The sequence below is a fragment of the Nyctibius grandis genome, chromosome 6 (genome assembly GCF_013368605.1).
Source record: "Nyctibius grandis isolate bNycGra1 chromosome 6, bNycGra1.pri, whole genome shotgun sequence".
In the NCBI taxonomy this organism is placed as follows: Eukaryota; Metazoa; Chordata; class Aves; order Nyctibiiformes; family Nyctibiidae; genus Nyctibius; species Nyctibius grandis.
This window is the reverse complement of record NC_090663.1, coordinates 20,406,317-20,433,524: the sequence shown is the minus strand read 5'-3', so window position 1 is coordinate 20,433,524 and position 27,208 is coordinate 20,406,317. Positions and strand designations below refer to the sequence as shown.

Sequence of the window (27,208 nt, the reverse complement as noted above, 5' to 3'; positions counted from 1 at the left end):
TTTGTCTACTTTTAGAAAATCAGAATGATTAGTTTTTCATTCTCAAAGCCAATTCTACGTGAAAATGTGAACAACCATGCAACTTAACGTGTCATGAGTGAGAAGGCTTTTTGTTTGTGAAAACTGTTTTCCCCGAGGCTTCTTCAAATATACCATACCCTATCATGTAAGGTTAGTCATATTTAAAATTATTTATGACCCATGCCTAGCATTATGGAGAGAGGAGACATCTACGGTGGATATATCTCTTTGTTGGCTTTGCTTACAAATAACTCAGCTGATGTTAAGAGAAAATGCAGCCCATAGATAGGCAATAACCTGTTAAAGTAAATGAACTTGTGTAAAATCATAAAAATTTCTAAGTGTGGTATTCTCATACTTGGCAAAACACTTTTTTTAGCCTTTAAAAAGACTTCAGAAAACCCACATTGCTTGCCCTTCCTTGGGTTTCATTTCTTTACATAAGTCAGTATTCCAGAGGGATGTTCAACGTATTTGATGACTTTATTTTTAATTGTTTCACATAGGTGTAGCCCAGGTTACTTTTGAAGACCGTGCTATGTGCCGTGTATTTGGAATGCCTAAATAGGCTACTGTGTTTTACTGTAGGCTGCCAAAAAATGCTGTATTACAAACAATGAGAACGTGGGGAGAGAAAAGAGGCGCACAATGAAATGCATACTGTCTTGCCCCTGGCAGCAGGGAAATTAATGGAGATAAAGGATTTCTTATTTATTTGGAAGGGTTTGGGTCAGGAAGATGATGAGGGTAGAGGGGAGCCTTAAACATCACCAGGGTAATTTGCATTGGTTCATATTATAAACTCCCTCATGTTCTGTGGTGCTGCCTGTCTCTTTCACTATTTCAGGTTATTCATTCAAGGTTTGCAGCCAGATTGATTAATGAATTACCAGATCTTGCGTAAAATGACTTGGCCTGACTTTTAAACAACCACCAGTGTTTTCTTTGCCAGTCTTGTGACTGGTGTTAATGGGTTTCCACAGAGCTGAGCCTATACAGACTTTCTGTACTGGCCTCCCGTAGCATTTTTTCCACTTTTTAATTTTCTCCCAAACTAGTAGCCCAGGGCAGGCAGTTCAAGGAGATATAATCTCAGGGAAAAAAAGACATCGTAGTCAAATCCTTGATGGCTGATGCCCTTCAGTGCCAAATCAGCATGATTTATCATAGCCATCTATTCAGCACAACAGAGGCTGGAGGTGAGCTGCATGGTGTACCTCACACAATATGCATAACTAGAGCTCTGAACTTTGAAGGAAAGCCTCAGAGCTATTTGCAAAGTGCTGGTGCTTAGTGAATACTAAATTACATTTAGGAAATAGTCTTCTGCTACCAGTTATACTTCATTTTTATTCTTGACACAGACACCTAAATCAGAGAACAGTAACATTTCAGAGATTATGGTAGCAGTTTGGGTATGTTCCAACACTATAATAGGATCAGAATTTTAAGGCCTTTTTTATTATTACCAATAGTCACTTAGTTTCTACTGCAGCGTACTTTGTAGGGAATTACAGCTTTTACTAAAAAGATTAAAATGCTATTATGCAAATGATTGCAGTATGTTATTATGTTTACAAATTAACATCCATGGCTCAACACACAAATTAACTAACTATTCCATCTATATTATTAAGGATTTAATAAAGTAACTGTTGATAAAAATGAGGAGCTTGGAACAGTTAATAGGAACTGATTGTGATTTAACATAGAACTTAAACATTGTGTTTAATGTCCTGGATGGTATAATGGCAGAATAAAGCTTATCAAAGTGCTTAAAAGAACTGAGATTGTGTGAACAGCATAGCAGCATGTCTGAGGCCTCGGAGAGCACAAATTAAATAGCTGTGGGCAGTAACGTGGAGGGGGCAGCATATCATTGAGTCCGAAGGTAGCACAGGACCATCTCGTATCAACATGTAGTTTCCTGCTCTAATAAGTAGGGTTTTTGAAATTCAGATTCATACACATTGAATGTTTTACATATAAGCACACGTGGGGTATTTGGGAACTTGTGTCCCTCCAAAATGCATCCTGTAATGAAATGCTTCTATGGCAAATGGGATTTCACTGCAGAGTATCGCTGCGCGATGAAAAAGGGGAAGGCTGAGTTCAGGCTGAGATGACTTTACAAACAGCACTGCAAATTGCTATTCCTAGCAGTTCATAAGAGATCATAAAAGCAAATACATAAGAGCTACTGAGGTCCTAGAGAGATGAATGTACAGTGTGTGGTTACGGGATAGATTTAGTAGGGAAACAGACAATATTGTAGGTTTAATACAACAATAAACATAAAAGGCAAAAGATGCAGATTTGGGACAGAAGACTTTATAAGAACAATAAAAGGTAACAATAAAAACCACTTGTGAGACTAGGGGAAAGACCCTCAGTTCCAGGGAAAGAAAATAGCGGAGGCTGGGCAAAAGTGCCAGAATTTTTATATTCCTAATGGAGCAATGTCACATTTCTCATGTGATCGAATGCGTTACCTTTTCCAGTGTTTCTGGCCTGATTCAGGTTTTTGCATCTACTAAATAGGAGACCAGCACAATAACATTACATCTACGGGGATTATGTATGTAAACTATAATCTATGACTAGCTATGCTGACATTTAAAAAGGCTCAAGCAGTAAGTGGAATTTATTTTATTCGAACCAGCTTCTATGTAATTGGGAAGAGTTTATACAAATGCTCCGTATCTAGTGTGAGCAACTTGTGCTGCTGCTCCCTTTTCTTTCCCACTTGGACAAACTACAAACTGTCTAAACACATCTCTTTTAACGCAAGAACCAGTGAGCAAAAAACAATTGCTTTGAGAGCTTATTGTTTGATGTATGAGGCCACCAAGACCATTCCCCAGGCGCACGATCAAGAAAATGCAACTGATCCCCTTCACAGTCCCATTAAGGAGATATTTCACCTGGAGCAACCATGGCTTGAGATACTTGCCATGTCTCAGCTCTGCTGAGAACCTGTGCTTTTTGCAAGAGGGAAGACTAACACTCACCAGAACAGTAGTAAGCTAATCAGGTCATTAGGCAAATGCTGAAACTAGCCCTTGAGGACACTGTGTTACACCATGTTCCCACTGCCTACATATCTAAATACAAACTGGTGTCAGCTGCCATACAGACAAAAATGTAATAGCCTCCTTTCTCAGAGGTCATCTTAAATCCACTTTGGTCACAGTCACACTCCACATCTGTTTTAGTGAGATGCAGCTTCTTAAGGTGGCATTTGGACTTCATAAGCACGCAAACAAGCGAGCTATAAATTGCTACTGCTGGAGTTATTTTGAATAAGTGTATACTGTTTCATATTTATAATGGTGAGGCTTCATAATATTCGCAGTGAATATATAACACAGATCAGTTCAGCAAGCATGAAATTGTATGTTGTCAACTTGTCACGTAAATAGAGCCATATTCTAGCTTACGATAATGTTGAACTAAATTTTTTCTCCCTAGAACTGCAGAGAGGGTCGCAAAAAAGTGGGACAGTGGTTCTGTCTTTTGCTAGAAGAACACTCACAGAGGCATTGCTAGTGTGAAGTAAATATTTCTGATAAGATTTCTCTGTTTTCTTCTTCCCTGTTTGCTTAACAACAGCAAGAGAAAGTTTGCCATTCTTAGACAAATGCTAATTGGCTAAACTGTTAAATTTATTTCCCTTAATGGTTTTATTTCTAGTGTAACCTCTTTTTTTTTTTTATTGTTGCTATTTTTGCACCGTGCATCATTGCTAACTGCTACTAAATGCTCCATCTTAACCCTGGCATGCTCTTTCCCTGCTGCCCCATCCCACTTAACATTAAGTCAGTCCCATGCCATTACAGAAGGATAAAATCATAGCAAAGCTTAATTTAGGAATTTTTTTTTTTTCTTAGTGCCGCTAACCTATTGTGCATGTGTAGGTCAGGAGGAGGAAATCGCACGGAGCAAATTTATTGCAGGGAGAAAGTTTTGGTATTGAATCATGTCCAACTTTTTTTTTCTCCATGAGCAGAAAAATACAAGGAAGAGTGCGTGTGTTCATGTGTGTCTGTGAAAACTTACCCACTTGTAGCTCTTGTTATATTACGGTGGTTAATGCTCTGATGCACCAGAAATTTGCAGCCTTTCTGGAGGAGTGCCCCCTGCCAGGTTTTTGGGCCTTTTTTTCTCCAGTGTCTGGTTTTTATTTCAGTAGCTTTGTACAGGTGCATACAGGATCCTAATGCCTGTGTTTGGAAGTGATGGACTAGAGCACTGGCACACACAGGGATCTGACTGTGTGCTCATGCACGCTCAGCCATGGAGGCTGGTTTCAGGTCTGGGTGGAAATCAGCCCCTTTGCAGCCTGTAGTTTGTGGCTTTGGCTGAGTTTTCCATTCTGACCCAATGGAGCAACAGCCTTGCTTCGTAATGATTAGCACTTTGTGGCGGTGATGAGTCTGAAGGGCCACGGTTGGAGTTTGCTTTTTACCACATGCAGTTATCACTGGGTTTTGTTTATGAAAGCACAAAACCAAAACCTATTGAGATTTTGGTGTTGTCATGAAGCCTGGGCTGTGTGATGCACTGGAATAATACTTCCATTTCCTCACACGTCTGTGCTTTTGTGCGTTACTGTGAGTAACACAATGGGGTGCTGGTCCATAATGGGTACGTCTAATCACTAAGACAATAATCGGAAGAACAGAGTATTTTCTGTGAGGAGCCATGGTGGCATCCTTGGGCAGGTGTTGTTGACTTGTTGATTTGTGACAGCTTTGAGTTGCCTGAACTGCTCACAGCCATCTAGCTCATTGCATGAAGTTCAGGAGGATCAGCCCTTCCAAGCACGTTACAGGGTTAGAGGTGTCAAACGGGCAGAGAGAACTTCCTACACCTCTACACTTCTGTTTGCTGCCACATCTGCTCCTTGAGGGCTCATCGATATTAAATCTTTATAGGGATTTGGAGAGGCAGTCCATCAAGTGATCTGATGGACTGCAAATCTCTCCTACAGGAGATACGCTTGCCTGAATATAGAGAAATTGGGTGGAAAACTTGTTTCTCACCGAAGAGATTACTTGCAAAGAGGTAATGATAACGGTTATCTGGAGGATTGGTTTGGTCAGAGGAACGTTCTGCTTCCCCGTGAGCTGCTAGAAGAAACAATGGGAGTTTTCTTCTGGAATGGTAGTTTCTCCTGGAGGGAACTCAAAATTATTTATGAAAGTACTCCTAAACTTTTGTGAAAAAAACAATTATTGTTCTCCCAAGTTGCTGTTTAAACAGTGACATAATGGTTCAGGAACTGCATTGGACAGTGCATGTAATACATGTTATGGAAGTGAGACTTCTCATTGGGATTTTGATTTTGATGAGAACGCTGTGGGCTTGCATGTTTCCACAGAGCAGTCAGTGGCCCTAAGTGAAAAGCCGGTATGATGAGAGTTTTAAAAGTTGTCTAGTATTCAGGATTTTTTTTTTTAATATGCATCAGTCGACCATCTGCATCTGTTTATAATGTGCTCCACTCTGCCAGGCCCTGTGGGTTCAAACTGAGTGAAGGGGACCTTGGGTCTATCGTCTCCGCTTCAGGAGGGCTTGTTGGTGAGGTGTGGGCAGCCAGGTAGTGCAGGTGACAGTGTGGCTGGTAAAGGGTGAAGAACGGACTTGGAGCAGGGGAAGGCTTTGAGAATCACAGAATGGTTGAAGTGGGAAGGGACCTTGGGAGGTCATTTGATCCAACCCTGCCTGCTCAGGCAGGGCCACCTAGAGCAGGAAGTTGAGGAATTATTTCTGTATTCATCTGCTGCTGCTTCTGCCCCCTTAAAATGATACTTTATTAGGACTGGTAATGAGTTCCTGATCCTATTTGGAGAATCTTACACTAGTCTTAAGCAACTATGGATTCTCCAGGAGGCATGTCTGTATATAGCAAGAAGCCCATCACGGCCAAATCCTAGTTTTCAGAGGAAGATGGGTGGCAGGCAAGAGTGTTCTCAGTCTGTGGCCTCAGTTTTCATGTCATGTTTTCATGTAAGGAAGCCTACCTCTTGGGCTAGTCTTAGCTTCCACAGGTCCTTAGTTTGTCTATTTTCACAGACTTGTTGTCGGACTAGTAAAATCTTAAAGTTGTCAGGTAAAAAAGGATGCATATGCAATTATTTTAATACTATTTTAATAAACAAAAACCTAAGTCCATGCTTATCAACATCTGGTTGAATGTGTCGTGTAAGGCATTTCACCCTCCAGGCATGCACAAAAGGAGCAATAGGCTTTTATTTCTACCTGTCTGGGGGAAATTAATGCATTCTTGAAACTCTTTTTCTGGTTTTGTGTTTGCTTTACTCCCCGCCCCACCCCCGCCAAGGACTGGTGTGGATTTTCTTGGCTGTATTGACTGTCCTTAAAAGCCCAACAAGCACTCTTCACAATAGTATGAAGATATCAGGCAAAACGTTACCAATTGTCACCTTAACTGCCTCTGGAGAAAAGCCAGAAAAGACTTGTGTTTTTTTTTCCTAGGGCCTAAGAAAATATCTCACGGTCCTTAACGCTACAGAGACATTCATCCATTTCCAGTGAAAGGGTGTCAAACTGCTTCTGCTTGTATGTGATGGGAGTGTTGCCATCTCTTGTCATTTTCTTTGCTGTTGATCCTACTCTCGTATAGGAAGGGTCAGGTCAAATGCCTCTCCGGAGACCAAGTCTCCCATTTGCAGCAGGAAATCTCTCGGGCAGAGAGGATAACGTTACAAAACAGAGGCTAACATTACAAAACAGCTCTGCTGCCTCTGGCACAGTCTACAGCATCACAAACCAATAATTCCTATCATGTCACTCTTGCAGCACCTTATTATCTATGTTTTTCTGTAAATCTGATCCAAGACTGTCATTACCAGTTTCAGGTAGGTGAACACCATCTGGGTGAAATAACCATGTGCCGGTGATGGGCTGGAGGGGGCTCTTGTTAGTTAATCATCCCTGCCTTCCCTTTGATGAGTTAATTTGTCTGTTGAGCCATGGAGGAGCCCCCAAGAGCTCCCAGGAGCCCCTTGTTAAAATTCTGCCGACAAATGGGAAGATAGGGATGATTTCACTCTTTTTGCTGGAGCCTGTGGTGTCTATGGTATTGCTAAATCATCCATAAGGCATAACTTTCTATCCAATCTTTTTGCTACAGTTCTGTCGGCACATTACTTCTTTGTGCATTTACTTTTTAAACGTTGTCAGTGGATACCTAACCCGCCTGAAAATCTCATCCCATGAGTTAAGGTTAATTGTAGTACTTCCATGTGGCCTTTTAGTAGCTGGCATACCAGGTTCCTTGGCTGTGATGCCAGGCCATACTCTTTTTTTTTTTTTTTTTTTGACAGTTACTAAACACAGTCTTCATTTCCTTGTCTTGTGGTAATGCCTAAAAACCCTGCAGTCGGGGGATAGTCTCTTTGTATGTGCTAGTGAACAGCCCATCCCTGTTTTATGGTGTGCACTTTGAAGTCCTTGGAAGGAGCAAAGGTAGTGAAAGAAGAAAAGAGCTGGTCGTTGGGGCTTGTGAGTGAAGGTAAACTCAAGTTATTCTTCCTTTAGAGGTCTGGGAGCACTGCTGTCTAACTGGGCTCCTCTTCCTCCCAGCCAGCTGGAGGCAGTTAACAGACAGCTGATCTTGCCCAACCCAGGGGATAAGGTTCTAACCCACAACACATTTAGGAGATGCTAGCTTGAAGTTGCAGTTGTGTCAACATGATTTGGGACTAGCAACCTGGGGAGAAATGCCTTAAATAGTACATCCCAACATGGAGACTTGTTTATCTCCAGACCTAAGAACAAGAAGAATTAAATTAAAAAAAAATAAAAAACAAACAAACAAAACCCCCCCAAAAGACTAGGAAGCTGAGAAATACTGTCCTTTGGAAGATGCTCTGCTCCCTTTTTAACTAGTCAGACAGGACTTGTTAGCTCTGATACAGTGCTCTTACAACCAGATCAGGACTACCTCTTGTAAGGCCGTACATATGTCTCTGCGGAGTGCTTGACGGGTGCTGTGGGTGGATTTATTAGCTTTTGCTCAATATTGATGCTTCTCCTAGGCTTTGTTCTGAGAGGGGTCAAACCCCTCCTGCAGGAACACAGCGAAAATGATGAGGGACACTGGAGTAAATCTGGAAGAGTCAGTTGGGATCCTGCCAGGTTATGTGGTCTGGCTAGAGCTGACCATGATGTACCAAGCAGGTTCCTGCAGAGTTAATTGGTGTCTCTGTATTGTGTTTTCGGATCTGGGTTGGGAAGGGTTACTTGGCTGTGTCCAGTACAGATCTAAATGGTGTCCAAGATGCTGCACTCTGCTTCAACTGCACAGTGAGCTTCCCCAGAGTGACAGGGAGCAGGAATTATGTCAGGGTCTCCACACTGAGTCGGTTCAAGTCCAATAGGGCCAGAGCTAATAGGCCATGGAGGGCTAATTCTCTGCTGGAGCATCACCTTCGCATTACACCCTGCTCCCGGCACTTGCACCTCTGTGAACACAGTCCAGATGCACTTGAACTGCCTCTCTGTGGACCCCATCTGGACCCAAGAGGGCTTGCTAGGGGCATCCCCATGCTGTACGTAGGAGGTTGCTCTCTTTCTGGATCTCTCACAAAATTAGACTTGTGAAACTTTGATTTTTAGACCCAAAGCTAAAATAGGAAAAAGACCTGTCCTTAAACTTCAACCTATAATAGTTCCTATTTCCTAAACTGTGTTTTTCAAAATAGTGTGTATATATATTCTTAAAGATGTGCCTTGGCCCAACAGGCATGTCAGAAACTTTTTAGAAAATGGCTTTTGTGGGCTTCTGTCTGTCAAGCTGGAAGCATCCAGGAGCGCTGTCTTCTCCAACCTGTTCCTCCAAGTTGCACTATGCGTTTAGCAGGAACCTCAAACCAGACCCTTCCGCTTGATCTCCCATTATTGCCTCCTACACCGTCATTCCAGCTTGCCCTCCATCGCTCTAACATTAGCTATTTGCCACAGCTTCTGTCAGCTTGCTTTTTTCCCGATCAGGATTCATAGCGATAAACAAAAATCCACCATGTCTCTTGTCCTTCCCTACACCTGCTTCTGGGAGTGCAATGACAGATACCAGTTTTATTGTGTGCCAATGTTACCACTCTGTTTACAGCAGATTTAAGAGTTTACATTAGGCCACAGTGTTATCTTCCAGTTTTCCTAATTCTATCTGCTGGCAATCCCAGCTATGTGGTTGGGGTGGCTGCCCCTGTCCTAAAGGAATTTGTGTCAATTTCTGCGGGGACAAATCCTCCCTGCGCTAAACCGCTTTGCAGTATTTGCTTGAACTGAAATTTTGACAAAGACGTTCTGTCCACATCCACCAAAGAGATTGCCTTTTTTTTCAGATGCACGTGGAGGTAGATGCATTGGAAGCTGCCTGTACCTGGCTGATAACTGAGACTGAGCATCTATGTAGCACGATCCATGCCCTTTTCTAATTTGTCTTTGAATGACAAATGTGTCTTCACTGAGTCAGCAAAAGAAGAGATCCTACAGTAGAACTCATTGCCCTTCTGTCCCTTTTACCAGAGTGGCTAGGTTTTCCCAATTCCTCCCCAAAATCAGTCTTTAAATGAGCTCTTATAAAGATATCCCTAAAATGTGTTGTCCAGAACTGCATTATATTATCTAGTCATTTCCGATCAAGACTCATCATGTGCTGTTATTTCTTTAGAATCCCTCCCTAACCATACTGATATATTCCCAATTTAAAAAAGAATTCAAATCTTTATGAAAATCAAAGTTGCCGGGATTTGGAGATAGTCCACATTAGTCCTCACCTCTGTTGCCCCTAGAGAGTCAAATCTTAAGAGTTGAGTGTGGATGACCTCAAAAAAGAAAAGCAGATTTCATTGCAAACTTCTGTATTTCACGCAGGAACCACACACAAGTTAGCTGAGTTTCTCTTGAGAGGCTTTAAGACAAGAAATTTGTCAAATTTTGCATGGCTTCAGTTTTCATTGTAAGTGCTCTGTTCAGTTCTAAAACGATAAATTTTTTAACTTTGAAACTGGTAACTGGTAAGCCAGCCCTTTCTCATGGGAGAGGCCTTCGCAAAGTAACTGTGTGTGTGAGGAAGATGGCAGGACAGTAGTGTGGTGTAATAACATGTTTTGAATAGCAAAGGAGTCAAAATGCTCGTAGACTTGGAATGAAAACCTAAAAAATATTGCTGACTGCTATTTAAATGTTTGACTCCATCTGAGTTGTTTCTGTGCAAAGAAAATGCATCTCCCGGTGCCAAATTTGTACACTCCAAAATTCCTGGAGATGTCTACCTCCTCCTTCTTAAATACTTGTACCTTTGGATATGTGCAATTGTCCTTCCTGGTCCTGAATGCTACTCAGCTAATGAAGGATCAGGGCCACTTTGGCTAATGTTCTCTCTCTCTGGAATCCAATAATTGTTTTGCATCAGGATGTAATTGTACCTGTAGGCGTTAGACAAACCTGCTAATTCAGACTCTGAAACTCTTGAGTATCTTCCCAAATTGCATTCCATGATTTGGTTAGATTATATCTTATGTCTAACCTTCTTGCTTCAATAAACACACAGTATCTAGCCTGTCTTCTCTCACCTTATGCACAAGGAAAATCATCAGGACTTAATCTGTTGCTGGCGTTAATGGCACGATTCCATATCCAAATTCCAGTTCACTCTGCCTGATATCCCACAAATGCCTTTGAGAAAGTATTTTATCCCTGATCCTGTGCCAAAGACACTTTCTTCCTCCATCACTGCTGGCTGACTTCCTACAGACTTTGTAACAACCTGTGCAGGCTGTGGTGGATGACACAGTCTTACATACGAAACTCCGCAAACAAGTGCCACATCTCAGGCTGTCATGTCAGCTCACAAGGACCCTAACAGCAGATCCCTGATCTTGAGCTATTACTATAGCCAGAAAGTGTAGTCTCTTCACTAGCAAACAAAAGAATGGAAAAAGTATACAGTAAAAACTGGGGTAGCAACACAGCAGGTTTTTTTCTCTCTTTTTCTGTCTGGCAGGTGGTCAGACATTGCAGACACCCCATGCACTGTCCTTGTGTAGGCTCTGCTCCTTGGGGCCCACGTGCAATAAAGCTGCCGTCACAGCAGCCTGATGGGGTCAAACAGGGATTGCTTTTGTGAATATTTTTGTTGCTAAGTACCATCCAAATTCTAAAGTAAAATATTTTCCTGCTTGGCTTATAGTAATTTGGGAATCTTTGAGATGAAGCTCTGCTGAACCCTCAGTTCACTTTCTCCTGCTTATCTTTCCTTGGGGCAGACCTGTCTGTGTAACGATCTGTACAGGTAGTGAATTACCCAGCCGGCTTTGTATGTTTTCTGGTTTTTATCTTCCCAAAGTCAGTTACACAAAGAGAGGGCCCCACTCAAACAATGTGTTTTGTGGACCCTTTGTTTTTCCAAGATGCTTGCTGGGTTGCTGCTATATTATAGCCTCTTCCTCCTGTGTTTTGGAGGGTTGGCCCAGCTTTTCATGTTAAGCTAGATGGTCTCCGTGCTCACTTTTGAACTCAGTCATGACCATGTCCTTTCCCACTGGTCCAAACTTGTCTCTTTTGCTGTAGCACACTGATGTTCTCCCCAACATCTGCTGCATCATACGGGTATCCCGTGGCTTTCTTGTGTGGAGGTACATCTGACACAGTATCCTTGTTCTGTTGTGGCCATTCACTACTGTCTCTGTGTTAACTTTCTCTGGAAAACTGCATTCTGGAATGCCAGGAGTAAGTGAGCAAATATGATGGGGACTTCTTCTGTCAAAAAAATGGCAGAATCACTAAGTTCCATGAATGCATGAAATGAGCCTCCCATTAGTTATGTTGCTGTGACCCCAACGCTCTTGACAACAGTTGTTCAGTCCTCTTCTGTCAACTGGAAGCTCGGCTGCAAGTGCCTTGGGACAGGGACTGTGTGCACTGTTGGTGTTGGTGAAATGTTGTCGGTGTTGCTGGTTGGAGCCCTGCCCTTCACGTGCCTGTGGACACTCTCTGGCCTGGAGAAGTTGATTAATCTCTGCGCATCAAATCCCGTGCTATAAAGCAAGGACGATAATCCTTCTTTCTTAGTCTTGTCTGTTTGAACTGTGAGTACTTTCTGCAGATATTTTCCCTTACAATGTGATTGGAGATCGTTCAGTACAATAGGGCTGTTGTCTTGGTAGTACTAGAGTAACACCTAACCAGGAGAAATTTAAATTGCAGGAGATGGATAGTAATGTTAATCGTCATAATGAAGATGGAGCATTATTTTTGCTGCATGACTGTGGAAGGAGAGGCTGAGAAATAGACGGCTAAAATCACTGAGTGCATATTTTCAAAGACAGGGCTTGCTTAGCAGCCAGGTGACAACAGACATGTTGTTTATTTGACAGAGAGGCTGTGAACTTAACTCCCGACTCAAAAAGAAAACTTGTTTCCCAAATGAAGACATATGGAGGGTTTTAATGGCAGTTGCAAGACATGTGGCTGCGTTATGCCTCTATGCATGAGCTTATAAAGGCACTGGGTATATATCTGGTGAGGGAATCTATGAATTACACCACTATTTAAGAGTGAAAAAAATCCTCACCCTGAAAAGAGAGTCAGAGAAAAATTGTGTCTGAGAGGACAGGCTCTGCCAGCTCCATGGCAGTCGGATGCGATGCCTGACCAATAAGGGAAGGAAATTCTATTCAGCTGCATGGTTGGGTTTTAGCTTGACGTTGCCCAGCATTTGCCTCTAGAAGTTGGCCTTACTCAAGGTGAGGGTTTTAAATTATATTAAAAGTGACTCATACTAAAAAGTTGCAGTAAAAACAGGGAAGGAAAAAATACTGGAAAACATGCTAAAATACATGCCTGAATCAGTTTCCATTTGGTACTCTTGTTATGGCAGTTGTCCAGGTGCCGAGACTGGTGTAGTACCTGGGACATTGTGTGGAAGGCAATAGGCAGGAATCAGTGTGTGGGGGCACTTGCGGCTTGAATCCAATTAAGTTCCCAATCTGAGCTCGTACAGCGAGTACCCACAACGGTGTTATCTGCAGAAGCACGGAGAGTTGCGGCAACAACAGCAGCAGGGATGTTACACCACGTGACTGATTTCTGCGGCGATGTCTTTCAGATAGGCTGTAGCACAGGTGAAATGTATGTAAGGACTGAGAACGTTTGTGCTTTGCTTTGGAGTTTCTTTGGCTTGATATGTTGTAATGGTTTTCAGTGAGGAGCAGGTGAACAGGTATCCTGCTTAACATGACGTAAAGAGAACTGCTTGTAGCCTGGGGGAAAAAAAATAAAGCTCATTTTATATTTTAAAGATGAGGTAGCTTCATTAAAGACTGTAGGGTCTTAGAGTTTTGCCCCGAAGAAAACCCTGATAGCTCCACAGTTCAGCTGGCAGGAAACCTTGTCAGACCATGGAGCCTTGCCCATATGTACAAGTCCTCTTACGGTACCAGAAATCAGTTTGTTTTCTTCTAAAGTCACGGGCAGTGAGCTAAAAGTGTCTCACTCAGATACGCATTTTGGAATTTCAGAATTAAATGTAGTAAAGCGGATTTTTATTTTTACTCTCTTTTGATGAGACGCACAATGAGACAGTGAGGACACCGTGTTAGAGTACCTTTTTTGATTTGCTATTTGCTCTGTATTAAACATTTATATTTCAAAGAAACGTTTGTACCTATACTGAGTGTTTGGCAAATCCAACAGCTCATTAGATGTTAACAATAGCAATGCTGCTAAATACAAAGGATTCGTAGGCAAAGTACCCCTCAGACTATATCTCTGAGAGAAAAAGTGGCAAATAGAATCAGAAACTAATTAAATAGTCAGCTAAAGCGAGCATAACTTTCAAAAGCTCTAAAACTACCAAAAATGGAAACATATTACAGTTATCTGCATTCACAGTGCAGAACAAGTTTGGTAGTATTTAAGATAATTCTCTAGTGCCTGCTATTTTTAGTCCAAGGGTAAGCTTCTGTAAGAGCCTTTCAGCGTTGCATCCCTTTAACCTGGCCTAACAAGCTAAGCCAGTAAGCTGTCTGATTTCCGTCTTACAGGAGGCAGAGAGACAGCTAAAACAAACCATTTGTGGTGAAAACCCTCAGACTATCTTGTCTTAAGAGCTTTCTTCATATAGATTGTTTTCTCAAACGTCCCACTATTAAGTGTTGCTCTTCAGAGACCAAAACATCAGGCTTTGCTGTTTGGAAATCATAGAAGTGGAGGAATGAAAGGAGAATTTTATAGACCCAGCCTAATGGAAATAAACATTTCTGCATTGCGACCGGTGAAACCCGGTCAGGGCGTTTTAGGCTATTGCTGTCGATGCGTCTGAGGAAAAAGGAAAGTATTTAGTGTTTTTTGGGGAAGAAAGGGCAGACGTGAAGGGCCTGATTTGCTTCTCGCTTACACTTAATCTGTCCTGGTTTAACTCCACTGACTTTGCTGGGTGACGCTTGGTTTGTGCTGCTCTAATCCAAGGGAAGTCAAGCTGGGGTCCGTGTTACGCTCCCTGTGCCGCCAGCACTCGCGTTTGGGGCAGCCTTTGCTGTCGAAACAGGGGGCAAGGCCACGTGCAGCTGCAAAACACTGCGGTGCTCATTGCATACTGGTGGCTTGGTGCTTCAGGTGGATAAAACTTTGCAATATTAATCAATTACAGATAGCTCTTGTTTACTGGAAATACTATATGGTTCTGCCCCCAATGCATAGAATGAAGTGTAACCATGTCTACTTTCCTCTCTCTCCCCGCTTCCCCTTTGTCTCTCTCCATTTGCTGCCCCTCCCTTCTCTCTGGTGGTGTGTGTGTTATCCTTACGTATGTTTACAAAACAGGATTTTATTGCTACCTAAACACAAGTGGTCCCACCTGCTCCTCTCAGCCAGCTGAGCAAGACTTGGGTGCAGTATCCTGTCCTCTGTCTGAAACAGGTAGAAGGAGAGGTCGTGCTGCCAGGGTAATGGTAGTAGCTCCAGCCTTCTGCCCCCAGAAGTGTCACTTGAACAGGTTTTCCCTTCCCAGGACACTGCATCAGGAGTGCAGCTCATTCATCTTGTGCTGTTTCCAGTCCACAGCCCCCTTCCCCTCTTTCTTCCCCCCTCATTTTGGGTGCTGATAGAGTAGGGCAAAATGTCTCGATACAAAGGGAGGCAACCTGAGCCAGGAAAATGTAGGCTGTGTTGAAGCCCGTGATTTGCAGGGTCCCACCTCTGGTTTAGTATTCAAATGGCTGCAATTTACTTATTATTCCTGGGATTAGGCACATCCCGTGGGGTTTTGGCTGTGCATTTAGCAGCTACATAGGCTCAAATTATAACTTGTGTTGACTTCAGTGGGGATAACTTTTAAATTGAAGATACACTTGACTTGAACAAATACATCAGTGCATTCCCAGTAGGAAATGTTGAACACAGCATCTACCACATTGTAGGCAAGATGAACCCAAGCCACTTTTAAACTCATCTTCTTAGTCGTAGCAATGTACTGCTCAGCTGCAAAACTCACTTGATAAGGACAAATTAGCCCTTACTGGCCTCTGGCTGGACTGCTGTTAGTCCTGGGATAGGTTGATACAGATACAGTAAGCAGGAGCTGCTGCTCTCGGCTTCGGCATCAACATACCCGAAGAGCAGAGGACCAGGTCTCCAGCTAGTGTAAATCTGCATAGCTCTGTTAAAACCTGTGGAGAGGCCCTAATTTACAGCAGCTGAACATCTGGGCCCAAGTTCTTTTTTCTTTTGATTACTATCAGAATTAAATAGAAGTACATAAAATTATTTATTATGGGTGCTGTGGCAGCATCTCAAAGCCCAATTGTAAATCAGGACACCATTGTGAAAGAGGTTGTGTGAACACATAACAAAAAGATAGTCCCTGCCTAAAGGAACTTATGGCCTAATTAATAATGATATTTAGTGCATTGATAAGTAAGGCTGGACTTGACTGCCTGTTATAGGTAATTTTTAAAGAAGGCAAAAAAGTGCTCAGGTTGTTTTTCACTCTTTTTGATAAAAAAGAGACTGGTTAACATGTGCCTCACAAAGAAAAATACGATCTTTCACATTGTGCACATAGAGGGCGGGTGATCAGGAACATGCACTTTTAAAAGACTATCGGAGAATGAGCAATATATTCAGTTTTGACTAAGAAAAAAATAGGAGAGAGGCAACTGCAGTAGGAACTGTAGTGTGCACCACAATACGTATGCACTACGTAACTCTGCTAGGCTGGTTGCGGGTAAATGAACAAGATAGCTTTAGTGTAAACTAGCAAATTAGTTTTACATTTTAATGTCAACCCCATTTTATCAACATTATCTGTGAAGACTAGTGAGTTCCAGGAAACTTAGAAACAAGCCAACAATGGATGTGCTCTAGAGGAGGCTTTGCAACAGATAGCTCTTCTGTGATCTTTATTTTTTTTAATGTTTTCTGTTTTAAAATCACTATCTCTAGTTTACAATTCTATTCGCATACTCAAAATTGCATTGAGAGAACATTAAAGTCTTAGCACCTAGTGACAAATCAAGGAAATACATAGTTAAGGATATTATGAGACATCTGAATGAATCCAAATGCTTAACTGGTGGAAAATTCAGACATATTTCCTCATCCTGAAGAGTGTCCTCAGTGGTTGTAGGAGTTTACCAGGATGCACTGCTCAATCTCTGCTTTTTGAGGCGAGGGCTTATTTGCCTGCTGGGACAAGCTTACATTTGTTTAAATGCTTTTACATTTGCTTGTAAAAGCAAACTGGAAGACCTGGCAAAACGCACCTATGATCTGTGCTGTGTTAAACCCTATACCTGTTAGCACCTTCCTTACTGTGGCATCTCCACGATCTCACTTGGTGCTTCATTATAAAGGAGCCTTTTGTTGCTTTCAGCCTAGGATGCTCACAGTATGGGTACCTGAGGTATTCTCTCAGCTAAACATCTCCTTAGATACGGGAACGCCACTGAGGTTTTTTGAAACTTTTTTAGCCTGGTAAGAGTAGAGCACGTATATCTAAAGATATAGTTTTTTGACTCTTCGTGCTGATTTCCTCAGGTTTTTTAGGGCTAATGTCTACTATCTTTGTTTATTTTATCTAGCTAAACCGCCTCTCTAAATGGTATGTGTGTCACTCAACACGTCTGCTGGTACATACCGTGAGGATATTGGAGCCATTGCTGTGGCACTTAAAGACAGGAATATAGCTACATAGGTAAAACATACAGAGTAAATGCATCTTTAGCCTTGTAAACAAGTTTTTGTGTCGTGTCTGACTAAACTGTTCTAGCCAGCTCAGATCAGATGGCAGCCATCCAGTTAGATCACAGTAAAAACTGATGGGAAGCCCAGATATATTAATGATGTACTGATCCATTCATGCTGCAGGTCTAAGGAAAACTGGTGTTTTTCTTCCTATGAGTCATGACTTGTGTATGTCATACCTGTTCAACAGGCAGGGTGGTAGGTTTGATGAAGCTGAACATGCTGAAAAAGTAAAACATCATAAAAAAGTATTTAATGAAGTTGAACTTTACAAGTGCTAATCTCCTGGTCAAATTATATTCCAATTCTCTAACAGTAAAAGCACAAGATAGAAGTGTCTTATTTTGCTGTTTAAAAAGGAATTTTTGGGCGTGTGTTCTGGTCGCACAAAAACCAGTCTCCACATAATTGAACAAAATTTAAAAATATGTGTAAACTCTTCTCTGCTATATTGTATATAATTTTACTCTGAAATTTATATTTGTGTACAGTCATAAATCTCTAGAAAGGAGATTATGACAGACGTCCTGACACATCCAGTATAATTAAAACAAAAGCAAATGCAACACTGAAATAGAGAATGAACAAAAGCGACAAGATTATGCTTCATAGTTTGCAAAGGAAGGGTCTATACTACCACTCAAGTGCATTTTTTAGAGATGTCTGTCATTATCAAGAGGAAAAAGAAGTTTTTACGTCAATTACATGTGTGGAATAGTCACTGCACAATATATATAGCTCTTTTTTTTCCCAGAACATGCCGTGCTGCCTAACAAAGGTATATGAAGGTTGAAAAAATTTTATGGCAGTGCATAAAGAGATTAGTGTAGGCATGCACCATAAATCAAGTAAATAAATAAATCTGAGCAAGCAGTGTTTGAATATTTGGACTGAAATACTGCTGACACGGTCACTGAAAGCTCTGCAACGGGGAAAGTCCCAAACATCTTCCCTACCCCTACAGTCCCTGCTGTAGCCTGGAGCCTTCCGCCCCCTGATTCCCTTTTTCTGCAGTACTCATTCCCCGTTAGAGCTTGTCTGGATTGGGACCCTTCATCAGGAGCTGATACTCGCTACCCTCCTGTATATTTTAGGTGCATAATAATAATTAAAAATGTCTGTCTGGGTTGTTGCTCAGGGCCTTATCACAGATTGCCTATAAAAGGGGAAGGGAGCATGAGCGAGAGGCTCTGTGTGCTGCTCCAGGGGGGAAGCTGATGTGTGGTGGGCTCGGAGGGCAGCCTGCGTACCCTCTCGCAGCCTGGGCGGTTAGCTACTCATGCGGGTTGGGCTGCCTGTCCTGTCTCCCCCCTCCCCGTTAGCAGCTTGCCCACCCCTCAGCTCAGCCCTTCTTCCCCACCAGTGCTGGCAGCCAGCAAACTTCACCTGCCCCTGTGCTGCTCCAAGTGTCCTGCGCAGTGAAGGAAAACTCCCAGCCTTTCTTTTTTCTGTGAATCCTCATCAGACTCTTCCTTCCCTTCACACTTCTGCACTTGCCCTGCTCTTGCTTTTCTGCTCTGGAGCCATAGGTAGAGTTTTTGTGCTTCAGTCGTGCAGAGCTCTGCCCAAACCTAGCCTACCACAGGCTGGACAAGCCATGCCAGGTCTTCTGCTGCAGTCCCCACCCGTGAAGACCAGGTGGTCCTCCCTGGCACTGGGCAAGACAGCACGATAGTATGTCCATGGCGTGCCTCAGCATTACGGACAGGTGGTTCCTGGTAAGAGTTTTGGTAATGCTTCTACAGTGTCAAGTCCTGTACAAGTTAGAAAGCCCCTCTGGTGAGCTAACCCAGTCCAAAACATAGGTAATGCATTTATTTAGTAATCAGCAGATTAGCCTAGGTAGTCAGTAAATGCTGAGGCCCAAACTGCTGGTAAAATGATTTGCTTTCAGGTGTTTTCTCATTATTGTACTCAGCCTCAAGTATAAATTGAACAGAGTGACCTTTTGATACTGAGTCAAACTGACTGCATTTCCAAAGATTCTGTAGTTTCAATTACCATAAATTTTTGGTATTGGATCTACCACCAGTGCACCGATTCTAGCACAGCGGTGTCTTATCATTGGTCCCCTTAACACAGTCAATGACATGATAGCTTGTTCTCAGGTGATTTTTTTGTTTTGTCTTTTCCCCAGAATCAAAGATGACTATCATAGAGGAGAAGGATGCAGTTTACACTAATGAAATTGAAATGGTTTGCAAAACGTGAATGAATTTTGGTCAGAAGATGTAAAATTGGTTAAAGGTTGCTACCTGGATCCTCAGTTTGTGAGATGAATAAGTCAATTAGTAGCTCTTCAGTTTATTAGAAACTTAATTGCCAGGCTGTAATGGAAACTTCTGAACTGCAACAACTCGTTAGAAGCAATAAAAAAAGTGATTTTGTGGTAGAAGAATATTTAGTAGGCTCTTTTAAACTGACATGTTTGGCTTACAGCAGAAAGGTTAAATTTTTTTACCTGGAAAGATAGTCCATCCTACAGGAGCTATGGCAGCATTACTGCAGGTGATCAAGGGCACAATCTTAAAGAAAACTCTGTTTGCAAATGGCCTGTGCCATGGTTTTGCGTTGTGATGCTTTAATCCCAGATACTTGACAGAAGTTTTATGAAGTCAGGTGAGTGTGTCTCTTTTTAAGAGAGAATGTAACCTGAGTTCAGATATCAAGAATAAACACGAGAACTTTTTGAGACTAGAAATATACACCATGTTGAGTATATGAATAATAATAAATGTTGTTACTTTTGTGTTGTTATACCCTGGAGAAGGGAGGGAGGAAATGGATGCTGCAGGTCCTCCTGTCTCCTTCAGCCTGCAGACGTTGCGCAGGTCCTTCCTGCGGTGCTATAATGTCCCTGGGAGTGATGCTGGGAGTTTGTTCCACTCCAGGGACGTGGCTCTGGAAGTTAAGCATTGCAGTACCTGCATTGTGTGTAATTACACTATTTATTTAACATTGTTTTGAGGGAGAATGGAATGGCAGAGCATGTTGTTTCAGGTCTGTACAATATCTCCAGAAATCCAACCAGAGTGAAGTTTTTACATAAATAGGGGGATGTGGTTGGTCATACAGATGAGATACCTATACAGTCCGTATGTTGGGCAATGGGACTGCCGAAATCAGAAGGTAAGTTAAGTTCTGGATTCTAGAGGTCTTTGCCTACAGGTGCATGTGAGGAGTATGAGTATAGCTATCTCCTTCAAGAAGAGAAGATCTCTTGTTTCCTTCCCATACCCTAAAGGCATTTGCACAGGGGTGGTGATAATTAATCCCCACATTTCTACTACATATAAAGAAAGCTGGCTGTAATTTTCTCCTAGTGGGACTCCATTTTGTTTTTAAAGATAATTGATAGCTCTGGACTTAAGCATTTCAATTACGGGAGTGTCTCTTGGGGACCAGACTAACAGACCTTGGAAAAACGTTCTAATGCAAATGCATCATGTGGATTTTTACTGTAAGACAGCACAGGAAGCCTAAGGATTTGTAGAGCAGTTGAACAGTAAAATAAAAGCTGAAATAACTTCTCAAAATATATAATGGCATGGGACTGGTTGTGAGCAGGTAGGGTGGAACAAGTGGTTTGCCACTTGGACCACTGTTTCTTCTTTGGCCCTGAGAAAAAAACCTGCCAGGTATGCTCAGCTCTAAATTGAGGAGAAGGAGGCACTCGCCTTGAACAGCAGATTGAGAAGGCAGCAAAATCACCACAACAGCACTGTCTGTGCCAGTGCCATGGCAGGTTGGCTCCTTCTGCTCCAGAAGAGGGAAAACTTGGGCTGTAATTTCTCGCTTTCACCATCCCTGACCTCAGCTTTCATTTTTCACTGGCAGGAGCAGGAAGAGCAGCCTGCATCCTAATCCCTTCCCTCCTCTTACCTTCCCTGTGCTTTTGCCCAGCCTGCGGCTCCTTATCCTTGGGTGGCAAAGCTTGGTTTATGGGGCCAGGGCTGAGATGCCATCTGTCTCTACTCCTGCATGTTTGCTGATGGGAGGTGCTCAGGGCTGGGGTGGTGCTGGTGAGCTTTTCGGTGCCTCTGCATCCCTACATGCAAAAAGGGGCTAAACTGTATCCCTCATTTCTCCTACTGGTATGAATCTTAAGGACGTTCTTATTCCAAAATGTGTCATTAAGGAATTAAATCCTGTTGGAAGTCCCAGATGTGCTCACAAGTAATTTTTGTGCTTTTGAAAGCAGTGCCATAATGTATTAGTATTTTTAGATCACTCGGATAGTTTCAGCTGGAGGAAAATCTTTTTATTTTCTTTGTTAATTGTGCTATGAATAGATCTTAGGCTGCTGAGGAGAAATGAGTCGATATGTTGAAATGGTGATCCCTCGTGAGTTCAGGTGTACACCTGGCTGCTCTGAATTGCTTACCGAGCTGGGCTGCTGGAGTGGTGACAGCTTCTACCAGCTGCGGATCTGTCCCAAAGTTGCCTGGGCTTTTTACGAAGATGTGGCAAGCTGCCACTGCTCCCAGCTCCTCAGGGCTGTGGATTAATACCGCAGTTAAGACCCTGATCTTTCAGTATGAATCACAATGGGCCTCTGCACTGTTCAAATTATCAGTAAAGAAACTTTAGAGCATCATCATTCATTAGCTGATTTTGGTCCTTGAGATGCAGTAAGCAAAAGCTGTGCATGTAATAATTGCAAATGAAAGGCAGAGGAGAATCAACCAGAGGGAAGACGTTGGAGATAATATTAACATTTGGAAAAGATTTTCTAAATGGTGAGCTTGACCCTTTTTGGGAATGAATCAGCGTACCTGTGCTTACTGCGGGAGAGCTACAGGAGAGTCCTGAGTCAGGACATCCGCACACTGGCTTTGAAGTTCTCAAGAAGGGATTGTTGATGGCAATTGTGGTGGTTTTAAAATTTTGCATGATTTTTAAAGGAAGAAAATTCTAAGGAAAAATCACAACATTGGTCACTCCAGGCACCCTAAAGGGATGCATGTGAAAGACAAGGTGGCCGAGTCTCCGATAAAGCTCAGTCTTTGGCCTCTGTAATGGGATTGCTGACAAGTAACAGGTATTACAGACATAAAATGCTAACCACGAGGTGAACCCAGCTCCATCAATAGGCAGAATGAGCAAAAGAGAAAGAATTATCAGGGGTAGAGGATTTAAATACCTTTGTGTGGGTAAATTATCAACTCATTTCATATAGCTTTTCACTGGCCAAAGAGAGAATATCTCTGGAGACATTTTACTGAAGGCAGAAACCCAATTAGAATAAGATTGTTACACAACTAATAAAGTGTTTTCAGACAGAATTATTTTTAGTGCTGTAGAAATATTAAAGCATTAGAGCAAAACATGTAAAAGCAGAGAAAAGCACAGTTAGAAACTTGTCATGGTCTTTAGGCACCTCGATCACTCATTTTTGAGGATTGGTTGGTGTTCTGGCAGTTTACAGCGCTAGCCAGCTTTCCCCGATGCGTTCGCCCATGCACAGTGACACCACTGCCAAATGTTATTTCTTTCCAGAGCTAATGCCATTCTGGATATGCTAGAAACTTCTGCTATCATCAAAAACGTGGAAGCGCGTGTGTTCAATGACATACTCTGGTTCCTTTCCTCCTTCAGCTGGGTGAAAATTTACAGGGGTCAAAAAACCTCTGGCCCCGATGTCTTTATGTTAAACTAACAGCCGAGGATGTTAGGAAGTTCATACGGTGTGGCTGGGAAGTGATGCATAACTGCTTCTGCCTTAAAAAGACCCATTAGTTAGCAAGATGCAGCCATTATGAATTGGTTTAGTGTTTAATAATTGCATGTATTTGCCAAGCGGCTTTACGTTCGAGATTATCCTCCACCCCTTTTTCTTACACACTGTAGTTTATGTAGGTGATGTAAATACTTAGGAGCTCCTCCTTTAGATGGAAGCAAACTCTTTCAGTGTGACCCTGCTTGGAAGTTAGGAACACGATGGAGTGAGCTCCTGAGAGCACCCAGCACTTCCTCTGACCTCGGCAGAGATCGAAGGTGCTCGGCTCCTCCTGATTCACCGAGCCTGTGCGATGTGCGGGTTGGGTGCCAGTCTGAAACATGAACTTCTGCAATGACAGTGCTGAAACTGTGAAAGAGCCTGCATTTGGCCATGGCATTGCCTCTCCCCAGTGCTGTCAACACCAAGACTCAGGTTGCGATAGCAAAGCAGAAAGCTGCTGCTTCAGTGATTATTGCTCAGACATTGATGTACCCAACCATCTCTCCCTCCGCATCTCCCCTCAGCACCATTTCTGCTGTATCTAATAATTGTGTTTCTTTATAAACAGCAATTTAGGATGATTTGGAGCAATAGCATAGTTAAACCTTTAAAAGGTTATCTCGCAATGTCATTTTCTTGACTAATGTGTTCCTGCTGCCATGTCGTTTGTGAATAGACATGTGTTAGCCAGCTCGTGTGCTTCATCTGTGGTGACTTTGATTTATTTGCTCTGTAAATTGGGACTGAAGCAATAATGGAAAGTGACATTAATTGTTTAACAGAGTCCTCTTTGTCACATCCTGTGCTTTCTCTGGGGTGTTTGAATGTTGAAACTTGTACAAAACTAATTGAAATTGCTGTGATGAGGACCAGTGTCCACTCAACTTTCTGTTCTTGAATGTCAGCACACTTGAATGTCTGTTTAAAGCACGAGAGCTGAGCAGCTAACAGCAAATATCAGGGTTTCTTCTGGCATGCTATTATTAAAGAAGGCATTCCCCGTTAGAAATAGGAACACTTCCAGCTTTGTTGTCAGCTTCATAAGCTGCAAGGCTCAATGGTGTGCCCCACTGGCTAGACTTGCTGGAGAAGTTCCTGGTGCGGGGCTGGGGGTCAGGCAGCCAGACCCCGCCACGGCCACCCCGGGGCTAAGGGGTGGCTCTCGCCACCATTCATCTCACCGCCTGCGACGGGCTTGAAATGCCATTCGAAAAAAAGTCAGCACTTTGTTACATTGCAAAGCACTTTTTTGCCCAGTAATGCCTTTTTGTGTTTGTCTACAAGTGACACCGTAATTTTCTTCTTTTCCTCTCAAAAGTGGCTGCGAAAAGCTGGATTTGGAGTGTGGCTTTATTCGCAAGCTGGCTCCCTTCTGCTTATTTCCATCCGCTGCACACTGAATTATCACAGCACTGTGCATGTGTCTGCTTGGTGTGGTGGAAATCACCAGATACCAGAATGTAGACTCTTTTTCTCAGTGGTCAAGCCCCTTTTGGCCTTTTAAGTAAATGCATCTCCTTAGCATTAGCTTTGCCTGAGTGTTTATTTGTTTCTTGGGGATGATGCTGTAAGCACCAGAACAGTTTGTGCTCTGCTATAGCTCTCTAGCTCGAAGACAGAGTTTTTCTGTAAGAAGCTGTGAGGTGTGATTTGGCAGGGAAGCCAAATGTGAACTTAGTTGAAATCTCTTCACAGTGTGAATCTGGAGCGTGATGAGCCACTCTGAAGCTGGTGGAAAAACTCGCAATTTGATATCCCTAGATTCAGTGAAAATCTTTTCATTTACTTTAATAGCACTAGGGTCAGTCTAGGAATCCTACATAATTGATCTGTCAAGATCAATTTCCAGTCTTTCTGAAAAATAAATATAATGATTTTTGCACAATTCTATTCCTCAGAACCCTCAGTACTCCAAAAAATCTGTACCTTAATATACAGTAGGGACTAATTTCATTAAAAAATCGGAAGGCATTTAAATTTACTCAATTTGACAAAAAGAAGTCTTGTTGCTGAAATAAGATATCTAATATAAATTAACATTACAGCCGTATCTGATTAGGAATTAATCTACTTTTTATAATTGCAGTTTGAATTAGATAAATGCATACAATAGTCGCATTGAGCACTCAAAAGACATAACTCAAAAAGACAACTTCAAAAGCAACCTGCCTAATACATTTCTTTAAAAGAAACCCAAAGAGCCTGCCATTTACGATATGAGTCCTGACGGGCAGTCATATGCCAAAATGCTCAGGAATGAGAAGTTGTTCATTTGGGTTTGGAGCGAGGATTTCCACAAGTATGGAAGGGAAACCCTTTCTCGCTTACACCGGGCCGCGTGTGTGAACAAGGTTTTCCAAATTTCACTGGTGATTCGTTTTGATATTCTATTAGCTGTCTTATTCTCTGATTCTTCTAATTTTGTCAGGTCAATTAGCTGGTGTACAGTGTTGAAAAGAGGAAGAAAGAGACAGCCTGGGCTGACACCATCATTAGGTGTCAGCAGTTTAGGCACGTTCTGTAATACAATCCCTGGGTGATCACTTACTGTTGTTAACACTGGATAAAAAAAAAAAAAAAAAGAATTGTGGAAGAAAAGTAAACTAGAGCAGTACTCTGCAAGTGCAAAGAGATGTCTCTTGAACGCAGAGATGGATCATTTTATTGCGCTTAATTACATCTTCTGAGATTCTGTTGCAGGTTACTGTTTCAAGGGCTGGTTTAACTATGTTTTGACTGCTTTTTCACATACAGAGGCATCGTTTTGTTCCTTTGCTATTCTCACTTGGTTCTGCTTTTTGCTTTGTCCCCTCCCACAGAAGATAGATGAAGAGAGCGAGGCAAACTTGCTAGCCGTTCTCACTGAAACACTGGACAGCATCCCTGTGGATGAGGATGGATTGCCTTCATTTGATGCACTGACAGATGGAGATGTGACCAACGAAAATGCCGCTAGCCCTTCCCCAGTGCCCGACGGCACCCCTCCAACTCAGGAGGCAGAAGAGCCGTCTCTAGTAAGAACCCTTCCTACTGTTTAACAGGAATTGGATGTGCCTCTGGCTACCCGCTGCATGGGTATGATGTAGTCACAGTAAGGTCTGGACTTTTCATTTAGACTGAAAAGGAAAATCAAGTAAAGAACTGAAAATTAAGTGGGGAAAGAACCCCAACAAATAGATGTAAGATGACTAATAAGGGAATCTATTAAAAAGTGTGCTGAAGAGATTGTTTTTGAGATTGCTGTGCTAATGGCTGATACTTTTGCTTATCATTCTGTTCAAATAAGTCAGTGCAATGGTTTTTAATTCATATTTCATTTCTTGGGGCTCTTTTTATATATATGTTTAGGCGTCACTTATGGTGATCTGTAAAGGAAGGCCCATTGAGTCTGGCAGGATGTGGGGCTAATTTTGTGCCTTTAACATTGATTTGACCAGTAAGCACCAGCTTAGTGCTAATCAGGGCAAACCCAAACCTTGAGTGAGCATGTGGGTGAAACCTTATACGCATTTTGCTCAGTAAAACCAGTTTGAGACATGATTCTCTTTCTGCTGAAAGCCACTTATCGCTGGCTTCTGCAGAAGCAGAGCCAGATACCTGCATCTTGACACCATATCCATTAGTCTGTTAAAGTTAACGTCTCTGTTTAGATCAGAGGCCTCTTCTTGTCAAACAGATCGCCAAGAATTTCATTTGGCCGTGGATTCAGAAATCCAAGACCCCTGTCATTTCTGCTTGCCCTGCAGTATACTGAAGTAAAGGGAGCAGAAATATGCCGCCAAGCCAGAAGAAAATGAAATTTGTTTGCTCTGGGGAGTAGCAAGCCCTTCTTTCTGTTTTAGTGTACTTTGCTTGCTGAAATTGATACAGCTAATTTAAGTAACTATGCAAAAATGTAGATAAGTCATTTTAATCCATAAAGATGCATAACTTTGCTCTTTTCCTTCCACCTCCCTTTCCCTGATGTGTTTGTAGCTTAAGAAGCTCTTGCTGGCTCCAGCCAACACTCAGCTAAATTACAATGAATGCAGTGGCCTCAGCACACAAAACCATGCAAACACTAATCACAGGATCAGAACAAGCCCTGTGGTTGTTAAGGTACAAACTTAATCTTTTTAATAAGAAAAAAAAAAAGGAAAAAATGAAAAAAAAAGGAAAGAAAAAGTCTAACAAGTTCTTTTATGCTTT

General features: G+C 42.3%; 1 protein-coding gene across 3 annotated transcripts in view; it reads left to right on the top strand.

Moving 5' to 3' along the window:
- Window positions 1-27,208, top strand: part of PPARGC1A (PPARG coactivator 1 alpha) — a 69,226-nt gene that overhangs the window by 8,996 nt on the left and 33,022 nt on the right. The window contains exons 3-4 of one of the 3 annotated variants that reach the window (XM_068404187.1): window positions 25,840-26,034; window positions 26,996-27,118. In XM_068404187.1, the coding sequence (XP_068260288.1) occupies window positions 25,840-26,034; window positions 26,996-27,118 (318 nt within the window). Of the gene's footprint in view, window positions 1-25,839; window positions 26,096-26,995; window positions 27,119-27,208 lie in introns of those variants that run through there. The other 2 variants (XM_068404189.1, XM_068404188.1) reach the window with 2 other exon arrangements.